The 25,919-nt window shown below is 41.0% G+C and overlaps 3 protein-coding genes across 3 annotated transcripts in view; all 3 read right to left on the bottom strand.

The window, feature by feature from the left end:
- wnt6b (wingless-type MMTV integration site family, member 6b) overlaps positions 1-8,190 on the bottom strand; it is a 26,818-nt gene extending 18,628 nt beyond the window's left edge. Inside the window, exon 1 of the mRNA XM_008329117.3 lies at positions 8,102-8,190. Coding sequence (XP_008327339.1) covers positions 8,102-8,142 — 41 coding nt within the window. The 5' untranslated portion in view covers positions 8,143-8,190. The remainder of the gene's footprint in view (positions 1-8,101) is intronic.
- A 581-nt stretch (positions 8,191-8,771) lies between these two features.
- Positions 8,772-19,333, bottom strand: cfap65 (cilia and flagella associated protein 65). Its single transcript, XM_008329115.3, has 32 exons — positions 19,118-19,333; positions 18,348-18,535; positions 18,151-18,253; positions 17,516-17,682; positions 16,938-17,143; positions 16,641-16,780; positions 16,319-16,544; positions 15,942-16,210; positions 15,777-15,854; positions 15,478-15,686; positions 15,228-15,387; positions 15,011-15,139; positions 14,504-14,755; positions 14,255-14,394; positions 14,008-14,092; positions 13,748-13,894; positions 13,293-13,458; positions 12,792-12,920; positions 12,496-12,709; positions 12,279-12,404; positions 11,849-11,942; positions 11,667-11,752; positions 11,482-11,548; positions 11,273-11,383; positions 10,834-11,025; positions 10,554-10,712; positions 10,266-10,409; positions 10,021-10,137; positions 9,705-9,916; positions 9,350-9,448; positions 9,034-9,261; positions 8,772-8,883 (listed from the first exon to the last, which is right to left on the bottom strand). The coding sequence occupies exons 1-32, from the start codon at positions 19,184-19,186 to the stop codon at positions 8,835-8,837; spliced, it is 4,761 nt and encodes a 1,586-aa protein (XP_008327337.1). The 5' UTR covers positions 19,187-19,333; the 3' UTR covers positions 8,772-8,834.
- Positions 19,334-20,662: 1,329 nt separating this feature from the next.
- On the bottom strand, positions 20,663-22,940 carry LOC103392494 (motor neuron and pancreas homeobox protein 1-like). Its single transcript, XM_008329114.3, has 3 exons — positions 22,097-22,940; positions 21,240-21,400; positions 20,663-21,146 (listed from the first exon to the last, which is right to left on the bottom strand). The coding sequence occupies exons 1-3, from the start codon at positions 22,575-22,577 to the stop codon at positions 20,808-20,810; spliced, it is 981 nt and encodes a 326-aa protein (XP_008327336.1). The 5' UTR covers positions 22,578-22,940; the 3' UTR covers positions 20,663-20,807.
- Between the last annotated feature and the right edge of the window lie 2,979 nt (positions 22,941-25,919).

The following is a 25,919-nucleotide window of genomic DNA, read 5'->3' as shown; positions in this document are numbered from 1 at the left end:
CTGTGTATGTTGAACTTTTATCACCTGTCTGGCCAAAGGCTGGTCCTCTGAAATCCTAGCCCCCTGTACTGTAGTCGTCCATACAGACACCGACACCTGACGTCGGTTCACTGGAGTGATGCAATCCATCACAAGTGTAACACAAAGCAGAGCCACTCAGTCCAGGACTGCTGTCCATCACACACACACACACACACAGACACACACACACAGGACAAATGAAAACTCCTCTGATACTTGGGTCTAAAACAGGGACATTTTACAGTTGGAGATTAGTGGATTAACTACTGTAACTGACTGAAGTTAACTGAAAATTCAATAATTGTTGTACTTTAACTGTGAAATGTGACTGTTTTGTATTTGCTGCCCCCTATCTTCGATCGAACACAATTTCACTGTAAAGCCCAATTAATAAAATAATAATAATTAGTGACATGTTATATAACAACAACACTTATTACTGATATATTGATCAGTGCTGACGTCACTCTGTGGAGGGCAGTTAAAGAAAACAAGGTGAATAATTCAATCTGCGTCTGAAACAGAACATGTTGTGATGTTCTCACAGAGAACACACTGCTGTGGAGTTTGGCTGCACCCCCCCTCCACCATCACCCCCCCACCACCACCACCCTCCCTCCACACCCATTCACTCGCATGAGAACTGGAGCAAGTGAAACTAAACAAAAATGTTAAGCTCTGAACCCTTGGTTATCTAATGATACCTGGGAACAACAGGAGAAATGAAAATAAAAACGTTCTACGTTCTACTGCCTCCTCGGTTCCTATCTTCCCGACACCTCACAATCTCTGCCCTCCGCTCCTCGGTATCTTCGTCTTGATCTTCTCTCCCTCTCTGGTCTCTTTGTCCCCCTCTCTGCTGGGTGAGTATGTTTTGTTAGGGAGGGCTGATTCTTCATACTTGGCTGCAGCTTTATGGACAATAAAGATCTGATTTCAAAGTCCGGCAGGGTGTTGGGCCTGGGGTCTTGGCTCACAGCTACAGTTGCATGCTGGGAGGAGACAGTGCACAGCCCCTAACCAGATGGCCATCGGCCCACTTACGTTAGATTCATATTGTACATTATGTGCATTGTTCACATTCTTGTCTGCGTGCAGCCCCGCACTTCATCACCTCGGTGTCGGTGTCACCCACTTTCACATGATCCGGGTTTTTGTTCTCTGATATTATTGGGTGAATTTATGGTGATGATCACGGTACAGAGGTGACGTGAGCTTCAGCTAAAATACACCATGAACACTGACAAAAAAAATCTGGTTTAAATACAAATGACATTTTCTATATTTCCAATCACCAAACACCAAATATCAAATGAAGGTTCTTTGTCAAAACAACTTGTTTTCTATTTGAATACATCATCAAAAAGAGAAAATTACATTTTAAAGAGACTTAGAGGTCTAAACTCCTGGCCCAGGGGTCCAAATCTGGCCCACAAATCATCCATATTTGGCAGTAGCTCAATGTCAATAATAATTTAATTTTTTCCAATTATTAAAATGGAAAAAAATCCTTTTATAAAATACACAAATGGAAAAAAATCCTTTTATAAAATAAAAATAGTAGACGAAAAAAAAACAACTTTTTAAGTTCCCATATTTGTCTGTCTGAATTCAACAGCTCAAAGCTAAACATCAACAATCAATCTTTACAGATCACACTCTGACTTCTGATAAGTAACAACATTGAAGTGAAAATCTCTCTTGTTAAAAACCAGGATAACAGGCCACCTCCACTCAGACGGGCCATCTGCCTAACCTGGAACGTGACCCTTGACCTTTTTGCTGTGGGGCAAATGCTCACCATCATATCACCTGAAATGACGGAACTGATTTTGAGAGCAGAGGTGAGGGTTGATTTTCTGCGTGACACACAGTGACTTTTTAAATCTGACTTTTTTTAAAACTGACTCCACAGAGTTCGCCTGGTCGTGTCAACGTAACCAAACACGTGACTAACTGAAGAGTTCAAGCAGAAGAGCCAACGAGGTCGTCCGTGAAATGTTTCGCACAAGAAGGATATCTTCTAGAGTGACATTTTTTCCCCTGGGGGGCGCCAGAGTACTTTAAGGAAGACACAAAACAAAACTAAAATAATAAAGACAGGTGCTGGACAACATCTACACCAGAAAACTTCATCAGTGTGTCGTTCAGCACAAAACAGCTTTTAAGACATAGTGAGGGATGAAACGGAGCAGAGAAAACGTACTCAACGTAGACCAGACCCCTACTGGACAGACTACTTATCACAGCTTGGAAAATGGTTTACATTAGTGGCATATAAACAGTTTGTTTAAATTAAGTCCAAGTTACAGACTTGAACAAATTTGAGAATCGAGGGAATTTTTAATTTTTTTAATTTTTTTTTTTGCATTAAGAAGGACAACCAAGAACCTAGAACCGGGGTTTTAAGGTTGAGAATTGTTCCATCTTCTTCCCTCTGGTTCTCATGATGTTAATAATAAGGATCGTGACCCATTAACGCCTATGTAATCACAGGAGTTCTGTAACTTGTTTATCCGCCTGACTTACATTGTAATCACCCCAGTCAGTGAGGGGATGTGTGACGTGTGGCTACAGCAAATATAACACATCTGTGGTGACTTAGTTCAGAGATGTAAAAGAGAACGCCCTGATAAATACAGGAGCATCGGCCCGCGCTGCCAACACTGCATTTTTTCACTCCTTAAACTTGTGATATTGGTTTTCGCGCTGCTTGACGTTTAGTGGTAGAGGAAGACAAAATGGCAGGAGTTAAACAGCAATTTGTTCATGACAAGATAACAGTTGGACTTGATCTCCCACAGCATATGTCCCGTGTGTCAGACATTTTTATTATAATTCTCATGTTTCATTTGGCATCTTGAAATTACAGCTCTTGGTGTACGGACAAGTTCAGTCAAACTTTTTTTTTTTTTTTAACACCCGTTCACAAGATACTGTTACACTTTATCACACCTGGCTGGATAAGATTTAGTGTCAGAAGAGAGATGTACTGAGTGAGGGGAAATATTTATTTCAACATGTTTGTGTTTGAAGCTCTGTCAAAAAAGTGGCTTTTTTATTTTATTTTAAACAGAAAATTAAATTTGGATAAATCTGTTTTTAATCAGTTTTTTATTTATTTACTGTTTTTATTTCAAGGCTCCAAAACCTTTGTATTTGGTCTTCCACCACCGGGGACACACTACAACCACACTGTGGAGCAGTCAGATAATAAAAAAAGAAAAGAACGTCGGTTCAAATCCTGACCCCAGCGGTGGTATTTGAGCAGGCACAAAAAACCCAAATAAACTCCCACGGTAAGAAACGTTTCCCACGACTCTGTGTAACGTATGCATTAAATGCAGAGAATAAATTTAACATCACTACAGTGACTGACACAGACACAGACGATGACATTTAAATTCAGTGAGATACGAAAACTGCTAATTGGAATTTAAATTCAGTGAGATACGAAAACTGCCGAGTGGAATACTTTATATTACTTTATATTACTTTATACTGTATATACTGTAGGTAGCTACAGTTCCCTTGGAAATGGAGAGGACATCACAGTGACCACTTAAATTCAAAGTGATCTGTCTGTGCTGTTTTGGTGTTCAAACTGACGTCACTGTATATATATATATATATATATACACACATATTGTATATATAAAACTCAAGGAAAACAGACATAAAATTAAGAAAACTAATACTGAACAGAGAGCACAGAGTCCTTGGAGCTGGACACTGAAATAAAATAAAATGATAAAAATCACTTTTTTGTCTAACATTATTGTTTGATGTTTATTTTGTAATCCACATAATCACAGACCGCATCTAATGGTTTGGTGGACTGAGTTAGGCACGCGAGCCACCAGTTGATTATCACTGGCCTTTATCTTCCTGTTGAGACACAAGTGCGTTCAACCTAACCTGCATTCATTTTACATTTTCAGTCATTCTGTGACTCCCGTCCCACAGGTGACAGCGTCTGTAGGCGGCTGTTGTGTTTTGCTTACAGTATCTCATACTGTACATGCACCGCGTCACCACTTTGGAAAACCTGACACAGAAAGGCTCGTCTTTCACAGGAAAAATATCACGAAATAATCAGTTGCAATAACTTGTGGTTTTCCTTTGGGTCTGTCATTGATAGAATGGAAACACATCGGTCCGGACCGTGAAGTCTTCTCTACCTCCCTCTTCTACCCAGGAAAAGCTAACAGGCCTAACCCCTGTCCCGCCACACCTGTCACACACACGCTGCACACACACACACATTCCCCTTCTCACACTGCTTTCATCTGGGTGTGAAATGGATTCCTACTGTCTGCCAGAATGCACCACCTATCTCTGGATACAATTCTCTCACTCTCCTCTGTTTTCTTTCTTTCTCTGTGCCACACGTGTGTCCTTTGTTTCCATGCCTCGCCCACGCTGTAAAGTCCACACAACGCATTCCCTGGCGATTAGGGTAGAAAAAAAAAAAAAAAAAAAAACCTGATTAGAAACCCCAGTGGAGCTAATATTTTATATGACAGGCTGAATTATATCCAAATCAGAAACACATGATGGTCCTAACCTTTTTTTTTTTTTTTAAACAAACCACAGTCATCCCTGGAATCCCCGAGAGAAAGGCATGTTCATAAAATTCCTCCATAACCTAACCTCACGCACACACACACACACACACACACATTTAAAGTGTGAGCGATATTGTAAAATGAAATATTGATACCTCGCTGCCACATGATTTTACATGTCCACCAGCACAAAGTCTGTTCTTATAGAGCGCGCAGCCTAAGCTATGCAAAATAACAATCTTGTCGCAGCAAGTAATGAAAGTAAAGCCTGTTCCAGGAAACTGCCTCCTGCCTGAAAATGACTGCAATCTGTCAACAACAGCATAATGTTCCGTGGTTCAGATGCAGCGTATCCTGCTTTACTTGTCTCACTCGACCGGTCCAGCTCGGGCTCAATGACCCTGTCATAATTGGACACATACTATTTGGATTACAACAAATTGCAGGCAATAAGAGCGGAGCAGATGAGCATTTAGCTGGAAGAGCAGACGGTAACGCTGCAGAGAGGCGATGATAAGCACTTAAAACTTGAAAGTTCAAATTAAATGGTAACAGATCACAAAGGTCTGACATACTGCGCTGGAATTGCCAGAGGAATTTGAAGGGTTCAAGAATCTCCGCCGCTCGTGCCATATTTACAGACAAGAAGGAAGAAAAGAGCAGGTTCTCAAGGCGTCGCACAGTTTTTTTGCACACTTTTAAAGGATGATTATTTTATTGTGCGGGAATACATTCCAGTACAATTAAATCAACCTGTTGCATCCACGCAGTAATGGTTTTAATTAATAAAGGTTTTATTCTCTGACCCCAGGTCATAACCTGCTCTGAGGACTGAAGAACAGTTTCTTTCAAAAGTGGGAAAATTGGGGAAAAAAGTCAAAATCAAACGGATAAACTCCTCAATTATATTTGAGACATTTGAGACGAGGGAGAAACAAATCCAACTTTTCAGTCCCAATACTGATACCTGGGCTGGTAATCTGTGACAGAAAATCACAGATCACTGAAATAAATGTGCACCAGTAGCCACCTGGAACGGCATTTACAGTGAACGAGGATCAAGGATACACAAAAGAGACGAAATACACAGTAAAATACATCAGTTGGAACAGAACAAACCAGCGGCTAATCTAACTTTATTCAAATAAACAGGAATTAAACTTGTTTGTCAAACATTCCCTCAAAATCCACAGTAAAACAAAACAGTTGAGAATAAACTGAACTAATCTAAACTCAGTCAAATGAACAGAAACTGTTTGACTTATCCTCACATGTGAGTTTGATCACATGACGTCTCCTCAACCAGATCATGTCAGAACAGCTGATCGTGACAGGCGACGACCAGCGGTCAGAACTGTGAGGGTCAAAAATATATATACATATATATTTGTTACCATTTTGTGACCTGGAAATCCTCCTAGGAAATATAACTGAGCACATATGACACCATCCTCCACTGCACAGAGATCGTTTTCCAATTTGAGTAAATATGTTGTCATTTACAGTTTACAGCTAGCAAATGACCCAAATATTATAACTAAAATAAATACATTTAAAAACTATATATCAATTTAAAATAAATGAATAAAAACAATTTACCTCAAAAAATAAAAATTCAAAACAACCAAAGTAGAGCCTTATCACAGACATCCATCAGTGTCAGAGACATTAGTTCACATTATTCATGAGGAGCAGCAGTGAAACAGGCAATGACATGTACCTCAGAGTTAGTACATTAGTTCTTCACCTGTGATTATTAGACAACATGAAGGATGACAAAAATAAAAGTTACTGCTTAATGGGATTCAAAGGTACAGCACAGTGTGTACCTCTTTCTGGGGTTTATTCTATTTCTGTGAGCCGTTTCCAATGGAAACAGGATATCAGTGGTTCAACCCCCGAGTCTGTTTGTGGCCTTCAGTGTCTGCTTTACTACAGCTCCACAAATGTAAGTTTTTCCATTAGATGTTTCTCCAAAAAAAAAGTGATATCATTTTTACTCATTCCTCCACTCCCCTCACACACACACACACACACACACAGAGCCGGAGTGACTATTCAGTGTGATTCATCAGTGTTGCCGGCAGAACAGTAACTTTATTATAACAGATCTTATCTGCTCTGCCCTGTTCACCATTTGAAAGCCCTGGGTATCTTTAGTCTTTCTTCTCAGGCCAGCTCTTGCCAGAGGGCTGCTGGTGTTGTTTGCAGAGATAGAGAGGGCCAGATGGACACACACACACAGATGGTCTTAGAATGAGAAGTAGTTGACATTTGGATCAACTTTGTTTCTCACCAAATACAGAATTGTTTTTTCTCTGAAAAAAAAAAACAGGAGCTGTGGGGCAATTAACTTTAAAACGGAAAAACGAATAAATAATAAAAAACAAATATAACACCATAAACTGATTAACCTCAACTCAGGTCACTTTAATGTGACCTAGATCCTCATAACAAAATAAAACAAGGATGGATGTCATTAACAAGTGTTAATAATCTCATATGAGAGACCAAATTGAATTCCATTGTATTATTGATATGCCGTAAAATGTGGATTCTGGTCCGTCTGTCTGTCGTGAACACGTTCAATACTAATCGGCAGCTGTTAGTGTAACACAACCACTCGCTGCTTGTGTTGTCTGGTGAGCGTGAATGAAAATAATCTGAGCTGTGAAAAAAAAAATCCGCCGCTAGTTTTTTGCGTCTACAGCACCATCTTGTGGTGGTTTATACTAAGACTGCGGCAGATGCAAGTCGTCGTCGTGGGACAGTTAACAGTAAAAATGGCATCATCTATGAGAATTGATTTTGCACGTACTGTAAGACTGTAAAGTATGTAGAAATAAAATATATATACACATATAAAAACATATTTTTTTACCAATTTATTTTCTTTTTCACTTTTTCTAGTCGGAGGCAGGAAACTTCAGACACAATTAATTGAACGCAGAATCTGCAGCTGACAGGTCTGCAGAGGAAACTTCAGACACAATTAATTGAACACAGAATCTGCAGCTGACAGGTCTCATACCACACCAACCAACCACAGGCCACTGTTACTGGACTAGACGATGTCCAGGCTCCGCTAAGAGAGGATGTGGTCACTGAATTGGCCGAGTCGTTCAGAGTGGACGGGGCCAAGGGATGAGCCACTTCACTGACAATGTGTTGAATTTGGCTTGGAGGGAACACAGCTCTGTTCTCAAACTAGTGAAATGGTGCCAGCATGTTTCTGGCAGGAGGAACACAGAAGTGACACAGCTCTGTCCCCCGAGTGTGTGACCAATGACAGGGCTCGTCAAACCCCCAGATGCTCCACAATAAACACAGTTCTACTGATAAACAGTAACATTTCGTATGAAATTCAAAAACAACATTAGGGATTTTGTGACAGACCACTAAAAATGAATTAGTGGGCATATTTCGGCCCGCAGGCCTTAGGTTTGATTGTTGTACTCCAGATTACTCATTTGTGTAAAACAGACATAACGAATGACAGCAGTGCAACTCACTCATGATCCAGGTCTGCCGGTGAAGTCCAAAGAAAACCCATGGTTGAAGGTGTTAGCAAGGTAAGCTAGTTTCGTGAACATCAAAGTTAATTAGCTGTTCGTCGCTAATCCGCCACTTAAAATCTCATATTATCGCACGGTTACAGACTGTGTGAGTACGCGTCTAACTTGGCGCAAAGATAACATCTTGATATATCATCCCACCATTAAAACGTAGTTTTTACACTTCACGACATCGCGCGGATGAAGTACCTTCATTGGGGCAGATTCGGCAACTGGCGTAGGTTCCTATCTAGTAACACCAAATCGTATTAGTGGTGGAAACGGGATGTCGTTTTGATTGGCTCACCATATGACCAATCGCCTGTAAGGATGGGACGTAGAACGGAAGCGGTAGGCCAGGGGTAAATAGAAGTTTCACGGAAATAATTAAATTAACCTTAAAATAAAGCAACGTCTGGTCACCTTTTTATTAACATTGGAGACTGCGGAGCTGAGATACGTGTAAAAAAACTTAAAGCATCTACTGTACATCACAAGAATGTTTAAACCGTTCAGTGATATCCGGAGGAAACCAGCAGTTCGAGCTTTTCAAAATAAGAGTCTTACATTCATTTTGTCATACAATTTTTTAGTCTTTAATTTTCATTTACCAATGTCATCATTTAAACGGTGATAAAGTCGACAGAGAATTGTTAAGTTGTTATTGTTTAGTGTCTATGACATTAGGACGTCAATCCTTTTTGCTGTTCTCCATCTTGGTCAGGGTCTTGGAAATCCTCCTGGTTTAAATGAAATATTCAATATGTTAAATTATGATTCATGCAGAATTAAAAGAAAAAAAACCCACTTAAATTATGATTCATGCAGAATTAAAATAAAAAATAAAACCATATCACCACATAAGAGTGAATCAGCATATCTGTCCTTACCTGTTAAAAGCAGGTGGTAAACTAATGGCGCGTGGGTGCGCTGTGAGATCCAGCTCTCCTCTGACAGCTTCCATCATCAGGTTTTGGAGTGTGTTCAACAAAACATTTTTACTCATTTCAGCCATCGCTCGGTTCTGAAGGAATTGTGGTTGGAGTTTGTTTTCTATATGATTCGCTGGTTTGCTCAGCTGTTCCAACGTTGTGTAGTCTAACTCCTGAAGAATATTCCTGGAAAGGAAGGGAAATCTATGACGTACCAATGACAAAAACATACAATTACTGTCTACAATTTTTAGTTTGATTCATACTGTTTTACCAGAGCATGGTGTTCAGTAGGTCCACCACCAGTTCTTTCTCAGGGTGTGAAGTTATGGGAAATAAGTTTTCAGATGGAGGCAAAGGTGGCTGCATGCACCTGAGGTAGATGACAAAAAAAAAAGCACAAAAAAAAAACCTTATCATGTAGCACATTTGACTAAAGTTTAAAAATACGCTGCTTCAAAAATGTGTTGTTTTGTTTTTTTACACAAATGGTAACTAACGGTCCTTCCTTATTCTCTGTTGTCTCATCATATCTTTCTAGAATGATGAAAAAGTTCCTGTTTTTAAATGATAACTGTTAAAGACTGAGCTCATCGACACAGTCAGGAGCGTAGACCGTGGTGACGTACTGCTGGAGCCTGTGGGACAGCGCTGTAACCTCCAGATGCAACAGAGAAGGAAGCGGGGGTTTAGGCTGCCTTTCTAGTTTTGCTTTCCTCTCCCGTTCGGCCCGAGTCTCCTTCCTGTCTGTGATGGTGAAATCTTCCTCCTTTCTCCTCATTTCTTCCTCCCAGCGACGCAAAGCTCTGAGATACTTATTCTGTTCTACTTCCAAGACAACCTAACGTGACGGAGAGGAGTCAGAAAGAGAACACGGTGTGGTGAATATTTAAATATTAATAAAAAAAAGTCTTAAGTTTTATGTTTCTTTACACAGTGCTGTACCTGACAAACCACATCAAGCTGGTAAATCGTAGGGTAGTCAGTGGAAGTGAAGGTGACCACACACAGGGCACTTTCCCCTGGAGACACACTGCCCTGCATTGGACGAATCTGCACCACCTGACAACAAATCAGAATCAGCCGTTAGTCCAGGTCAGATTATCAGAGTCGCACGTTCAAATAGTGGTACGTAGCCATACTAATACAATACACTTCACTGTACTACAAGATAGTACACTACAGTATACCTCCTGTTTGTTCTGCTGGGGCACCTCCCATGTGTACACCATGGAGTCAGTGGGCGACACATTTGTGAGGAACAGTATTGTTGAGTACTGTGAGCTGATGCAGATGTTGCCGAGGGAGATGCTTTCCTCGGACATAAACAACACCTACAGACAAGGAGAAAATACAGAGACAGAGACAGAACTGGTCTCAACCGCAGGTCTAAGAGTACTTGACTGGTAAAGAACAGACTGTTGCTACAAAGAAAGGAATTGAATAAACATAACAGAGATCATAACAGCTGCTCTCACCTGTCCTGGAAAAGGTATCCTCTGGACACAGGGTAAAGGTGCTTCAACGTCGCTGCAGTAGAAGGTCTCTGGGCTGTCAGCGATGTGTGAAGCAAATCCAGTTCCTTCAAACGTCAGCAGTGTCGTGTCTCCATCACGGACGTGAATAGGTATTTCCATCTAATGAAACACAAATGGGAAACATGCAGAAAGTAACAACAGAGACAGGAGTTTCTGAACCAACAGGTGAAGTTTCAAAAAACACCCTGAAAGACGTATGAACGGTGGGGATGAGACGTACGCTGTACAGTTTCGCCTCTAGAGGAGAAAAGATCCATTCCACCATGGCGGACTGTCCAGCAGGGACGTGTCCCTCTGGATTGAGGCAGGTCAACACTGCATGGTTGAAGTTGTCCATCTGAAGCTTTAACAGCACATCTGTGTCCACTTCATAATGCACTGGCAATGCACCTGTGTTCTGTAACTTCAACACCTGCACCATGAACAAAAACAAAGTCACCTGCTCAAACATCCACAAAGACAGCACTAAAGTGGACTCTAAACCAAATGTCACATGATTTAGTGACAACTCTGCACTGCGAGTGTATGCCAGCCTGACAGTATGCTAAACTGAGCTTAAAGTTGACGTGTGAAAATTTAGAATCGCTATCAATTAGGCAAACGATAAACATTACATTATATAAAATAAAGCTAATTTAGAATAAAATCATTTCACACACCTGCCGTGGAGGACAACTGTTGGCAATAGAAACTGCAGTGAGGACATGTTTGTTGGACGAATAGTGGAGATAAGGTTTGTCTCTGTCCACCGTCAGGCCCTTGAAGATGAGCTGTGCAGAAATGTGTCACAAATGTAAAAAAAATAAATAAATATATAAAATCTGTAACAGAAGTGTGATAATTAAGTGAGTTTAAAGCGGATCCTCACCAAGATCTCTCTTCCATGACACTGTGTGAACACAACAGGGATCCGGTTCATCCCAACAACATTATGGCTAAAGGGGAGAAGCTGCATTTATTTAACACGTACCAACCAACCAACCTCCTACTGCCAACACCACTGCATTCCAATCGCTCTGTAAAACCAACTGCCTCCTATGGTCTGAATCCTACCTGTAGCAGAAACGCACTGCCTTCTTTTGGCCTGGGAGCAACGTGCCAGAGAGGGGAGAAATGCTGAACAAATTCTTGTTTTGATCCTGTCAATAACATAGAGAAAATAAATCAATTCAAATTCAAATGAATTTAACTGCTCTTGACCATAAAATAACACTCGACAGTTAAACACTACTGACCTTCATGTCAGTTAGCTCGCTGCTGCTAAATGCACCGGTTTCCGTCCAGTAGTCCAGCTGGGACATTTGTTGTCTGTCTGGAAACAGGAAGCCCCTGATATTTTTCAGAAAAGTCATAAATATTAGAAAGAGTAAAGTCCAGCCAGCAGTAATTTCGTTTTTTTTTTTTACCAAAACATTGATAATTAGGTGTTCAAATGCTTGAGAAATGGTTCTCAAATGATGGTCCACGTACCACTGGTGGTACTTGGGTGACCTCTGATCCCTATTTTCAGTAGATGAGTCATTTAGTTTGTAACCAGTATGTAGGCCCATGTTTGGGCTGCTGTATTTTAATGTCAGTCACAGTGGTGACACTTGGTAAATAAAACGTTGAGGACCACTGCCCTACAGACCTGTGCTGTTTTGTGGTACAGTCATGTTTGCTCACCAATCAACAGGGTAGAAACCAGGATTGTGAAACATCAGCAAAAACGAGGAGGGAGCTGCGTTCATGGGAGCTGCGTTAAAGTTGAAGTCAAAGATGGTGCAGTCGGTGGTGGGAATGTTGCCCAGACTGGGGAGAGAGTAACCGATTGGTTAAATATATTTCTCTATTTAAGGACATGCCAACCCCCCCTCCGCCCCCCCGGTGTCGTACTCCTGACCAGTGCTTGTTGGGGATTCCATAAGTGAGTTCGGCAGCAGTGGGGATGGACAACAGTTGGCTGTTGAGACCGTCCAAAGACAACAGTTTCCAGAGGGGCCTTTTTTCCATTCTGTCGATGCTGCCACAGCCATAGACATCAGTGACCTGGAGGGTGGGCACCACACCCCTGACCCGCACTTCACACAGTTCCTGTAGAGGGCAGACTGCACAGTCTGGGAGCAGAGATTCATACAGTACGGAAGTTTAGATAAGTTATATAAAAGCTGAATTATTATTGTGTGTTTGTCTTTTTACCACTGGCATTCAGGGTCTGGTAGCTGATTTGACACAGGTACTGGGCTCTTCTGTATGGTCGGACTGTACACCGCAGCAGCATTGTGGAGTAAGGGGCAATAGTTCCTCTCCCACAGTCCAGCTGAAGAGCTGTAGTGACATTCAGTATTTATTTTTATTTCAATCAGCCGTTGTATTTTATCCATTTCAGAAATGGTTAGCGTAGAGAATTTTGTACAAATTTCATTTTAAAATAATCAAATTTTGTTGTTATAAGGTCTATCTAGGCAATATGAAAATATATTTTCTCTGCAATATTTCTTAATGTTGTTGCATTATTTGCATAACTGCATAAACAAATCTGTGTAGCATTTTTCTCATCCCAAGATTGTATAACACCAATAACTCCACCAAAATCTGAATCTAAATCTGATGTCAATAATGGTAACAAATATATAAGATCATTTTTAAAACGTATTTTGATTTTCTTTTTTTAGTGTTCTGTTCCCTACAAGAACCTACCCACTGGTTCAGTCTCAGGATCGTACTCCAGATCCTCGTCCAGAAGTGTCTGGTGTACGGAGAGACAGAAGGACAGGGAGCAGGGACTGTTGTTGACCAAAGGAACTTCAACAGATGAGGAACTTCCAATGAGGGTCTCCTCAACATCCAGGACTGTTTCCATGGCCTGATAAGGAACCAGAATTAAGAACAGAACACAGACCAAGGGTCTCCAACTATATTTGTCTCAAGGCCTGAATTCTTCTGGACACACACCTTGAGGGCCAGAAAAATTAGGATGAATGATTTTGATAATGATTACTGATAGTTATTTCAGTCTCAGTTGTTGTTTGTTTGTTTCAGTTGCTTTTTAGAATCCAGTCATGGGTCGGATCAGACGTTTCAGGGTTCCAGATTGGGCCTGCAGGCCACCAGTTGATAATCACTGACGTATACTATATGCAGATAAACTGTACCTCTATGAAGCCTTCAGCACCTGCTCCCACAACCTTTAGGGTGAGATATGATTGGCTACGTCCGTCACTTTGGACCGGCCAGAAAGTCACCGTAGGTTCTAGTGTGTACGTGTTCTGCAAAGGTGGACGAAATGACCAGGTCTGGACCTGTAACAGAATATGTGATATCAACAGCTTAGCCATGTGTAAGAGTACATATTTTACAGTACGTGTACATGAAGTACAAGCGTTCTGTGTGTGTGATTCTCTTAATCTCACACCGAGATCTCATTAGGATTCAGTTCTCCAGCATCTGGCTCAACAGAGATAAGCTCCTGGTCCTGCTCTGGAATGCTCCACTGGAACCTATCAAAAAAGACAATCACAGAGGTGGAATGCTCCACTGGAACCTATCAAAATCACAGAGGTTCAGCTGTGGCCGAGGACGATTAACTCTGACTAGGTCAAAGTCAAAAGATGGAAGTCTCAACAATTACAGGACTAAAGCAACAGCGTTAAAGAACTGACCGAAGAGGAATACAGCTGAGGTTCCTCATGTTGTGGAAGCGTCGACATATGGAGCCGATAGATGTCGGTGGAAAATTCAATCTGCAATCTCCATCCAGAAACAAGTTGAGCTTTTCAATCGCACTGACAACCATGAGCTCCTAACAGGGGACAGAAGAAGATGGACATCGTAGTTAAACCTAAAAGATCTGCATGACTTCTGACAACGCCCTCTACAGTTGACGTGTGTGAAATGTTTGTAGATTGTACCTTTGTGAATTTGGCTGCATTGAGCTGCAGCTGTAAACCAAAGCCCTCGTTAGGACTGTCCTCAGTGGGCTTAGTTCTGAGAGTCAGGATCTGGTAATTCTTGGGCTGAATGAGGCCACACTTTGGAATAACAGAAACCGATTCTGTCAAGGCATTTTTTGAGCTGTTGTCCAGAGAGAAAGTGAGGGGCAAGTCGCCCATATTCCTGAGGAGCACCATACGATAGGACAGAGCGTTCAGTCCTGGAAACACCTGTAAGAAAAAATGTCACAATTAGACGTTCCAGATTCTTGTTTTTATAACCTTGGATGGACAAAATAGCTTTACAGTGATCCCACATTTTAGTCCTCAAAAAGGTTTGTCCTACACACCAAGGGGAGGTTGAAGTGAATGTGACCCTGGTCACCAAAAACCTCCATCTTATTCAGTTTATACCTTATATTTCTTTTGTTTGTAAATGTAAACAAACAATTAAAAAAAAAAAAAAAGCAAGTCGGATTGTCTCACCACATAAGGGGGCTCCAGTGAGCAGGAAGGTTCAAAGGGTTTGTGTGTCGGCTGAAACGAGTGTCCGATGACTCTCACCGTCATACACCAAGAAGGACAAAACAGTTGGTCCATCAGGTCAGGATCATCCTACGGGCCATGAAGAAGTTAGAAGATTCATGGACAATATCAAATAAACATTTACTGTCTAGACATGGAAACAACGTTCTTCCTGTACCATTTTGTGAAATGCAAAGCATTCGAGCTGTGCTCCATGCAAAGTGTTAGGCTCCTTGGGGTCATAGGTCACCCTGAAGGACGTGGCTTTGAGTGGAGCCAAGTCCTGCGAGACCGGGGAGATGGAAAACGGCGAGTCCTCGGCAATAGTCCACACCAGACTTAGAGAGACACAAGCGACAGAAAGTGGATTCAGTCAAAACAACGGTCACTACAGCAGGTCCACCTGGTCTGTACTGCAGTACAGGTACCTGACTTTCTTTCTGGTGTGGTTGGTGATGGCCACAGACTGAGTGGAGCTGCATGACGTTACCACAGATTTGGTCGTTTTCTGATTAAACAGCAGTTCACTGGGTGCCACGCACACATGTGGAGACGGAATACATCTGGTGTAACACTGGTAGAATTCGTCCATGGGAGTTTTTAACACACTCCTGATTCTGTGCAGTCTCTGATCACACTGCAAAAACATCAATCAACATCAACAGAAACATATCAATACGTAAATAATTTCCCATGTATGACGTAATGATGTGGATGGTTCACTGACAGAGTCTGGAGGTGGGACCACAGGAGCAGGGTTCTCCTCAGAGTGACAGCTACCGTTCAGGTCAAGGAAGAGAGGATCCTGGAAAGGTAAGGAGAGGATCATCATAAAACTAATCTGCTCTGAGAGACAGTGCTGACTGAATACTAACTGAATATTTATACTCACCCCATGAAGTATGAGACATGTCACTCTCCTGTAGTGAAAGATGGTCTGTGTTGGCCTGTAGACCACTGTCAGTTTAATGTGGTTCTGTGGCTGCACAGTGCCACTTGCTGGTTGTATAGTGAAAACACTGTGGCCATTAAAGTCAAGGTCCCACTGGTAGACAGTGGCGACAGAAGAAGAATTCTGCAGCCTGAGTGTCTGTTTGACGGCTTCTCCTTTCCTGACAAAACCAAAGTTGAGTGTGGAGCTGGACAAGGACACCTTAGGACCTGGACACAAATATAAACCGCTTAAAGTTAACTTTAAGTTTAGAAAATCATTTGGATTTTTATTTGGCAGGTGGAAAAAGTCCACAAAGTCCACTGGTGCTCTCCTACCTGTACACCTTCCAGTGAGTTTAATCAATGTTTCGATGGGTGCACCTCTGCACTTAAGGGATAAGTACTCCACAGAAACATAATCTACAACCACAGGTGAGTATGTGACTCCAACTCGTTGCGATCCACCAGGTGGCACCTCACCGCTTGTGACATCACTGCTGAACACTGACCCCAACAACGACAAGCCGCCAGAGAGATGGGACAAAGAAAAAGCTGCAGTTACCTGGGGGAGAAAAAGAGAAAAAAAAAGTAACCTGCCTGACGTACAGTCACACCCTTCAACCTTCATCACTGAGTATAATTAGAGAGTGCCACTCACAGGTGAGGGGTTAAAGATTTCAAAGTGTTTCAATAAACTTTGTCCAAAACCAACAGGTCCAAAGAGCAGGACTGGATGTCCATGTTCTTTCTCATTTTCAGTCACTCCTGCCCCTCTCAGCTGCAGGCACGTGTTTTTGGCTGAAAGAAGACGCGAGACAGAACGCACGTCAGCATGTATTGACCCTGCGCCTAACGTTGTATCATGCAAACGCCAATGACGACAGGATGTAATGACAAATCAGTCATTATTGTCAAATCATTCTCATTTAAAACATCTATTCAATGGCCTCTGTACCCTGTCCCTGCAGGAGCAGAGTGCAACAGTTCTCTTCACGTCCTTCATCTCCAAAGTTGCAGGTCGCTGGTTTCTGGTACGACTGGGCTTCCTGTGGACGGAACACCACAGTCATCTGATACTCCTGGTCGGGGTTCAACAGGCCACGCTCAGGACTGAGCTGGAAAGGTGCCTCATATTCCCACCGGAACGATGTCAGGAGTTTACTGAATGTTTTGGATTGAATGGAAGACAGTGAGAGACGTAGACAGAAATTAGAGAAATATATTTTTAAAGTTAAATTAATTGTAGTTCATTCAGGACAGAAACATTAGGTATATTTGTAAATATGTGTAAACATCAAATTGTTAATGTTACATGATCTACTCAAATATTCTTTAGTTGGCTGCTTTTTTTCAGTCATGGTTAATATTTATTGTCAACAATTCTTTAGTTGGCTGCTTTTTTTCAGTCGTGGTTAATAATATTTATTGTAGTCAACAGGTCAACAACAATCACCAATACAACAACGTATTATTTGGAGTAAAGGGACACTCAGATGTGTGGCATTAATGTACTGCATATATGAATGTTTGTACCTGGCATTCTTCAGGAGAAAAGTAGTTTGTGACGAGTGCTGAACAGCACAGAGAGGGAGCGCAACAGTGTCAGGAACATCCAGGTCATGGACAGGAACAGGTGCCAAGAGGCGTACACGGAAGGTGCCATCTTTACATCGAAATTCTAATTTGTCCTCATACTGACACTGTCAAGAAACAGAAACAGAAACAGTTACAGATATACTCTCCACCATTCATGAAGTATTAGATACCACAACAACACAATACTAGCAGTAAAAAAAATGTTTAAAATGTGGTTTCATTTTAAGACAATTCTGTAAACGAATCCCATACATGATATTTTTACTATCACTGTTACATTATGAATAAGGTAAAAAATGTGAAAACACATTAGATTGTCGTTTAATTATATTATATATGTATATAAATACAGGCAACTATGAATATAATTGGGGCACTTATCCAAATAAAGGGTATTTAATTAACAACAGTATTTTATCTTCACTCAACAGGTCCAGGATAAGCTACATGCTACATGCTAAATGCTAGTAGCTGTGCGGCGCCTGGTTTCTGTCACTGTTGTGTTTCGGGTGGGAACAGTTAATCGCTTCAGTTCCGCTCTGCATTGGTTCACATCCGTGTCCGTGTCTCACCTTCTCTTTCGGTGTAAATGTAATTTGAATGGATAAAGAAGTCCCCGGACTGAGAAGAATGTCTGGAGCAATAGATGTAGTAAAACATTTGGACACTGGAGGTCTGCAAAGGACACAATGGGAACAATTTAGCCTGTATTTTTCTTTCTTTCTTTTAACACATTTTTTTTCCAATTAACCCATTAATCTTGTTATACCTGACATGAAGTCTGTGGAGCTTGTTCTGAATGTTCACTAACACTAAGGTTTTATTGTACTCCTTTCCCTCTTCCCAGTTCTGCCAAACAAGCTCTGGGTTCGTTTCTATGCCAAAGAAGGAGGTTCTTTTGCCAGATGGACGTTTTGGGAGTTTCCCAATCCTCCGCCTGGGGTCATTTTTAGGATCCTGTCAGGAGTAAAAGACACTTATTAATTACATATTTCAAATATCCTGATGTGTTGAACGTATAAGGAACGATGAACTGCCTCATGGCTTTTTTTAAACCATGAGCTGACGGTTTAATTTGAAACATGTTGTGGAATTTTAATTACGTGACTTTTACTTAAAAGAACATATAATTTATGTAGTGATTAAGTTAAATATTTTAAAGACCGATTCCAAGTAATACAAGTATTAGATTAAGCTCTGAGGGAATACCTGTCATTCTTACTGTAACCCAAAAATATATTTTGCATCGATAACAGTACAAGCTAAAACACATTGTTGTGATACAAGGAAACTATCAAAAAATATACAAAACATAGACTTTTAATTATTGCTTGAGTTAGAGGGGAAACACATTTTATTCATTATTCCTTTCCTTTCAATTATTACTTACAAGACCACAAAAAATCTCAAATATAAATTATGTCAATATTAAAAATGAGCGATTAATGTCAGTTATGGCGTTTGTCCTAAACCAGACCAAAAAACGTAAAGAAAAACTCTATGTTTACTGACTGAATCAAATGTGTGGTCGGTACCTACCCGTTGTAATGATGGATCGATGCCTAAAGCAACCAGACATCGGATTTTGCGTTTTTTCTCGGTTGACATGACTCGGAAAAATGTTATTCTATCACTTAACACGTAACAAAATCATTGTTCACCACGTGCATTTTATAAACAACATAAACACTAACTTCAAACTAGAGATGAGTATTACGTGCAAAACAACCCCTAAATATAAATATGTAAACTTAAATAAAAAACTAGAAAACGGCAAAAATGACGTTTACTTGTGGAAGCTACGTAAAGGTCACTTTTCCGTCAACATTTTCAAAGGAGTATTTTGACTTTTTGGTTGTCAGTCATGTTTCTATGGCAACGGGCGATTTGTTGTCGCGTCATTCGCTTCCGTTTTCCGGTAATGAGTCCACGGAAACTACCGCTGCCGAGAAGGGACAACGTTTCGCGAACCGTAAACTTTAAGATCACACGTTACAAACTCTATGTTCAAGAAACTTTTTATCAGTATTTACAGTTATTTGCTTCTTAAAGAGTGTCCCAAAAAAAACAAAAAAAAAAAACAGAACAGAATCACATCGTATAAAATTAATTGCACTCATCAACTTTAAATTATATCACAATTAAATGTAAAAAAAACCTATTAAAATATGCATTGGGTATATATATATTAAATTATATCATTTAAATTAAGTAAAAAAGCAAAATCAGAAGAAGGAAAATTATTTACAAAATCCAGGGAAACTGTCAGCTCCAGGATTCACACACTACATGCCAGCAATTATATTTGTGCACGTGTGTGTATGCAACATGCAGCTTCACAATGTTAACAAACCTATAACGCTATAATATTGTATATAACAATCACCTGAGTAGCATTTTTATATACCTGAAATTGTTAATTGTGTACATTCAAGGGTTCCTATGTTAGTTCAAAGATCTAATTATATCTAATTTAATATCTGACAAATTGTAACAGACCAAGAAGCACGAATAGTAATGTAACACTCCACAATCCTGATGACATCATCAAAGTTCACCCACCTCCCCTCATGAAAGTGCTGTTAGCCCCAACTTATGCAGCTCATTAGCCGTGTAATTATGTGTTTGACATCTAGTGTCATTATCCAATATCATTATAATAATTAGTTAATATTATTATTATTTTATTATTGGATGGTTTGAAACACAGCAGAACAACACACCAAATGCTAGAGTCGACTAAATCAAAGGTCTAAAGGAGGAAACCATGTGGTCCACGTGGACCTTCTTGTTTTTACCATGACAACAATTTGGGCTTGGCTTTGAACAGGTGGTCACATGTGGTCACTTGTGGCCCCCACATGGCCAACATGGACGCTGTAGTCAAACCCACAGGGGTTTTTAGCCCATTTTCCCACTGATAAATGCTGGCTGTGCAGGAATGAAATAAAAGTTTAGTTTTTATAACCTAAACAAAGTGCAGATGTTAACAATTCAAAAATCTTATGTTGTGAGAAATAAATTAACTTAATATTGATTAGTTTCTACATTTGCTGCCCCCCCTTCACCACCCACCCACCCCCACCTGCTCACTTTGGTGATGGTAAAACACAGAGGTGACGTTTCGTTGTTTGCAGTGGTGTTGCTGTGTCACCATGACATGAAATTCACTTTCACATTTACGGAGCTGTAAACACTAAAATACATTGAGAAAATGTGTCCAAATAGTTTAAAATGCCAGCGCCCCACATCTTGTTCTTGACCCCCTCCCCTCCTGTTGCTCCTCTGAATAAGTGCCGTACTTCCCCATTTCCCCTGCAGGGAGCCGTGTGAAGCCTGAAGAGCCTGAAGAATTTGCCCTCAGCTCTTCTATTTCCTCCTTTTCATCCTCCCCTTCCATCTCCTCCTCATCCTCCAGCCCTGAGCTGTTTGAGTCTCCGTGAGCCTTGGCATCGTTCACATCAATTTCATTTCTTTCAGCATCAGTTAATGAAATCACGGCTGCTTGTTCCTTGGCTTTACGACTCCGCTTCCACTTCATGCGCCTGTTCTGGAACCAGATCTTCACCTGAAGCAAAAATCAAATATGTGAGAAAAACAACAGTAAATGTAAATCAGAGTGTGTGTGTTTGTGTGTGTGTTTGTGTGTGTGCAGACTCACCTGAGTCTCAGTCAACATCAGGGAAGTTGCCACCTCGAACCGTTTAGGTCTGGACAGGTATTTGTTGACTTTGAACTGGTTCTCCAGCTCCAGCAGCTGCTGGCTGGTGAAGGCCGTCCTGGGTCTGCGACACTTCCCCAACAGACCTGCAGGGGCCGGGGCTGAGAGAGAGCACAGGAGCAGAGAGTTAGTTCATAGTTCATATGCATTTACTAGTAATACCATGATCATCAAGTATTGATTCAGGGTTAAATAACAATGACATTATTAATAATAACAAAATAAATAAACAACAACGATATAATAATAACAAAATAAATAAACAACAATAATCTTAATTATTATTATTATTATTGTTACCTTATTAATTATTATTATTATTGTTATTACTATACAGTATAAGAATTAGAGCCAGATCATTTTGGGCATTAATTTAAACCATCTATATTAACTGGACTAACGTGTGCAGATTTCATGAATGCCACCAATCCACCTGCCTTCCTGCCCGTGAACATTTATTGCCCTGATGTAAGGTGAGAGGATATTGCTTTGCGGGAGTAATAAACCACCGCACGGGTCCATTACTTTAATGAAACCACTATAAACGTTATCAATTGATTAAGTGGAAGATCTGCTTCAAGTGTTAAACCGTCGCCATAAATGCTGCTCAGTGTTTTAATGAAATAAATTGTCCTGCGGTGACCCGGTATTTCAATGTCACGATTCCTAATGTATCGATCCATACAATAATCACAGCAGTCAAACACAGATAAGTCCAGACGGTTTTATTAACCTAATAGAAGAGCATCATAACTTAACTCACTAACTTAACTCACTAACTTAACTCCTCCTCTCACCTCCGTACTCCCCAAACTTAGGCATCATGAATCCAGCTCTGATCCAGGGCTCCAGTCCCGGGACAGTCCCGCTCAGGCTGGGCCCCTTCAGGTGCTCCGGGTACGACTGTAACAACTGCGTAAAGCCAGGGTACATCAGGGCGGGGTGGTGGCCCCCCAGGGCTGTCAGCGGGTACATGGACCCCGGGTGCATCCCGATGAGACCTCCTTGGTGCAGAGCAGTGAACCCGGGGTGGGTTTGGAAGTTTGGAGAAGAGAGCCGGGCTTTGGATAAAACCCCCGCCGGAGTTGGACCCGGGACGGTTTGGTTTGAGAGAGGGGAGGGAGTCTCTGAGCCGCGGGTTGACACCGGACTGTCCCCGGGACTTCTGCTGAAACACAGTCCCGGGGACGCATCGCCGCCGTCCGCCCTCTGCTGCGCGTCGTGCGCCAACAGCGCGTCAATGCAAAAGTTCTTGGCTTTCTCCAGAGAGGAAGTCATTCTGTCCGCGGAGAATCTGGGTTTCCTGCTGGAACTCTGAGTGAAAACTGCGCAGTGGTGTCACTTTAGTTCGGCTTCTCCTTCCTCCTTCCGTCTCACCTACTGCACTCCTGCCGGGAGAGGAAACACTTCATTCTACGACAGTTGGCAGAAGAGCAGCGAAGGGCAATAAAGTCTGCTGCACGCTGATTGGCCAGTGCCCTGCACCACAGGGGCAGGAAGACGAAGGCTGTCCTCTCTACTGAGGTGATTTGTTTGCCCCGTGGTGACAGGGGCATCAGGGCATTTACTGTGGAAAAGATATCTAAAAAAAAGAGAGAAAAAGTCGTGAACATGTTAAAAAAAATACAAATAAAAAAGCGTAATATTAAGAGAAAACAATGTTCGTGTATGTGAGTTAATGTTATGAGAATTTGTTATGAAATATTACATGATATTTCATGCAACATTGTGATTTTATTTTCCTAAATTTATAGCCTTTTGTCCCAGGTTAGAACTTTTTTTAAGTAATTTTATTTATTTATTTTTTGTCATAATAAAATGACACAAAAGATACAAAAAGAGAAAAAAACGAAACAATTTTTTTGGGAAGGAAATATGTGTCGTCCTATTATATAAAATATGTTTTTTTATTGGTTTTTTCTTTTTAATATAATGAATGTCATGTCTCATAACTCTTTATTTGGAAGTAGACGTAGATTCTGGTTTTTAATTTTAACTCTCACTCTCTCTCACTGTGGACCTTTACAACCACAGTGTGTTAATTACTGTGCCCTCACCTCGGAGACATAATAAAAGCCTTGGTTTTACATTACACTGGAGGTTATTGCCTGCTCAGGTTGACAGAAACCCAGCGGCTCTTATCAAAGCCTGTTACGATTATGGGTCATCATTACACCACCGGGCGGGTAATGGGCCAGTAAAATGACAGAGGGTGAACTTGTCTTCTGTCTGTCCCGGATCAGAACAGATGACTGACATGCAGTTCTGTGAAACGGCCACACGGCTCAGTACAGCACAGTTGATGGATCTGTTTTTAAACCCAGTTTATATGAACATTTCTACAGTGTTTTTTTGTTTTTTGTTTGATTTTCTAATGATAAGACCAAAAGAAGAAAAAGATGATGTTTGATGTTCAACATAGGGTCCGCAACCCCTGGGGGTCCCAAGAAGCATAAAAAAAAAACGCAACCCCTGGGGGTCCCAAGAAGCATCAAAAAATATGCAATAAAAACATAACTCTGTGAAAGTGTGTATTATTTAAGAAATTATTAAATGAAAAACAACCAAGTACATTCACACAAGCCCCCAGACCCGTGTCAATACATTTATTACGGTGACCCCGCTCCTTATCTTTGTCAGTCTGTTTTTGTAGTGAGTGAAAATGGACTCTTAATCAAATGAACCTTCAAAGGCAAAACAAGTTGGAAAAAGCGGCCGACGCTCTCTAAAAACACCATGAACTTCTCTGTCGGACAGAGTGCTGTAGAGTCAACAACAGTTTGGTGATTTACTGCATGGATTGGATGATTTACTACGACGGAGCGGCTGATAGACACAGCCATGAGCCTGGGAAAACAAACCCTCCTTCAAAGGCAAACAGCAACACCTGCTCAAGTACCCAACCTTCAGAGTCATTGGTCACTGGCTCTCTCTGTGTGTGTGTGTGTGTGTGTGTGACCAGGTGTGCACGTGTAATCAACATGAACATGAACATGATGGAAATCATTAGATTCAAATGAGTTTCTTCTGTTAATGTTCTCCTGCCTGGCTCCTCACGCTGGTTCTTCTTCTTCTTCTTCTTCTTCTTCTTCACTCCAAGAACAGGGAAGTCATTAAACCACAGGTCAAAGGTCGTGGATTTCTACACCTCCTTATTAATAATAAACTCAACGTTTGAGTTTTCATGTAATGATATTATTCTTTTCAATCACCTTCTTTCTTTTCAGATAAGCTGCACCAAAAAAAGACGGTGTCGTAAAATCCTGCTGTAAAATAATTAGTCCTGTGTTAGATAAGAGAGAGGAAAGATATAAAACCCCTTTAATGAAGTTGGTACAATATGACAATACTGCAGTATCTGAGTACAAATATCACATCTTTTACTGATAAGGTGGTGCAGATAAAGAGGAAGCACACGGCACTTTCACACCACTGAGGCTCCGCAGCTTCGCCGACGATACTGTCCTTTATATTCACGCTCAAATTGCTGGATCAACAGTTGTTCATACAGTCGTATCATTTACCGGCTCATAAACAGATGGTAATAACTGATACTTTGTACTGCAGTAATATACGGACACAATGAAGGCAGTAGAGTTCAGAGTCAAAATACAGTATATCAAATGAATACATGACTTAGACGTAAGAAGTTGTTTGGATCAAATATATAAATATATATGTATATTTTAAATTCTGGACAAACTCATGACCTACTTCTGCGTTAAACTTAATTTCTTTCAAAACATTTTTTTCCTGATTACCAATACACTATTTAGGAATGTTTATTAATGAATGAACCATAATTAACTGTGATTGATCTGCGACCAAACCCTAACCCTCTGATTAATCAGATAAAAGATTGAAACTGTTCCTCAGTTCACAGGCCAGAATATGTGCTCGGAAACGTCCTTACGTTTTTGTAACAAAGGCAAAATGACGTTTAATTAAAAATAAGTCCAGGAGGCGACGACGACATGACCGTTTATTTCAGTCTGAGTCGTAAACGAACCAACACTGGTTCAATAATTCATGTAACTGAGGCAAAAGGTTTGAGTTCAGTACTGTAGGAGGAAATACTTTTTGCCCAACAAGGCAGTTCATACCACCTAGAAGGACCAACAGTGTCTGTAATTATGACTCCATTTGATTTCCCGTCCAAAGGAGCCGTGACGATGAAGATTAGAACATTCAGAGTGTTAGTAAAGGAATGATGTTTCCCTGGAGACGTGAGAGGCCCGAGAAAATCCCTGCACATATACTGGCCCACTTGTTCTGTGTGTGTGTGTGTGTGTGACCTATTGTAGAACGTCACCCAGGTTCTGCTGCCGTCTCTTTTGTTGCACCAATTGTCACCCTCCAAAGACCTGCGGGGACAGAACACTTCCTGGTTGTGCAGGAGTGGGTGTCGAGGGTTGCAGGGTTCATCGTTGTTCAAAACCAGTTGATTAATGAAAGCTGTCACAACGGAGACCACGACATAATGAGGAGAACATGAGGGAGGAGTCGAGGAGGAGAGAGTGGGGTGAAGAAGGGGAGGCGAGAGGCGGGGAGCTGAGATTGGATGATTATTAGCTACAATAGTAAACAGTGAGATGACAGTAGAATGTAATGAGGTCTGAG

This window comes from Cynoglossus semilaevis, chromosome 16 (assembly GCF_000523025.1).
Source record: "Cynoglossus semilaevis isolate Cse_v1.0 chromosome 16, Cse_v1.0, whole genome shotgun sequence".
In the NCBI taxonomy this organism is placed as follows: domain Eukaryota; kingdom Metazoa; phylum Chordata; class Actinopteri; order Pleuronectiformes; family Cynoglossidae; genus Cynoglossus; species Cynoglossus semilaevis.
The sequence above is the reverse complement of the archived record's forward strand: the minus strand, read 5'-3'. Positions and strand labels throughout refer to the sequence as shown.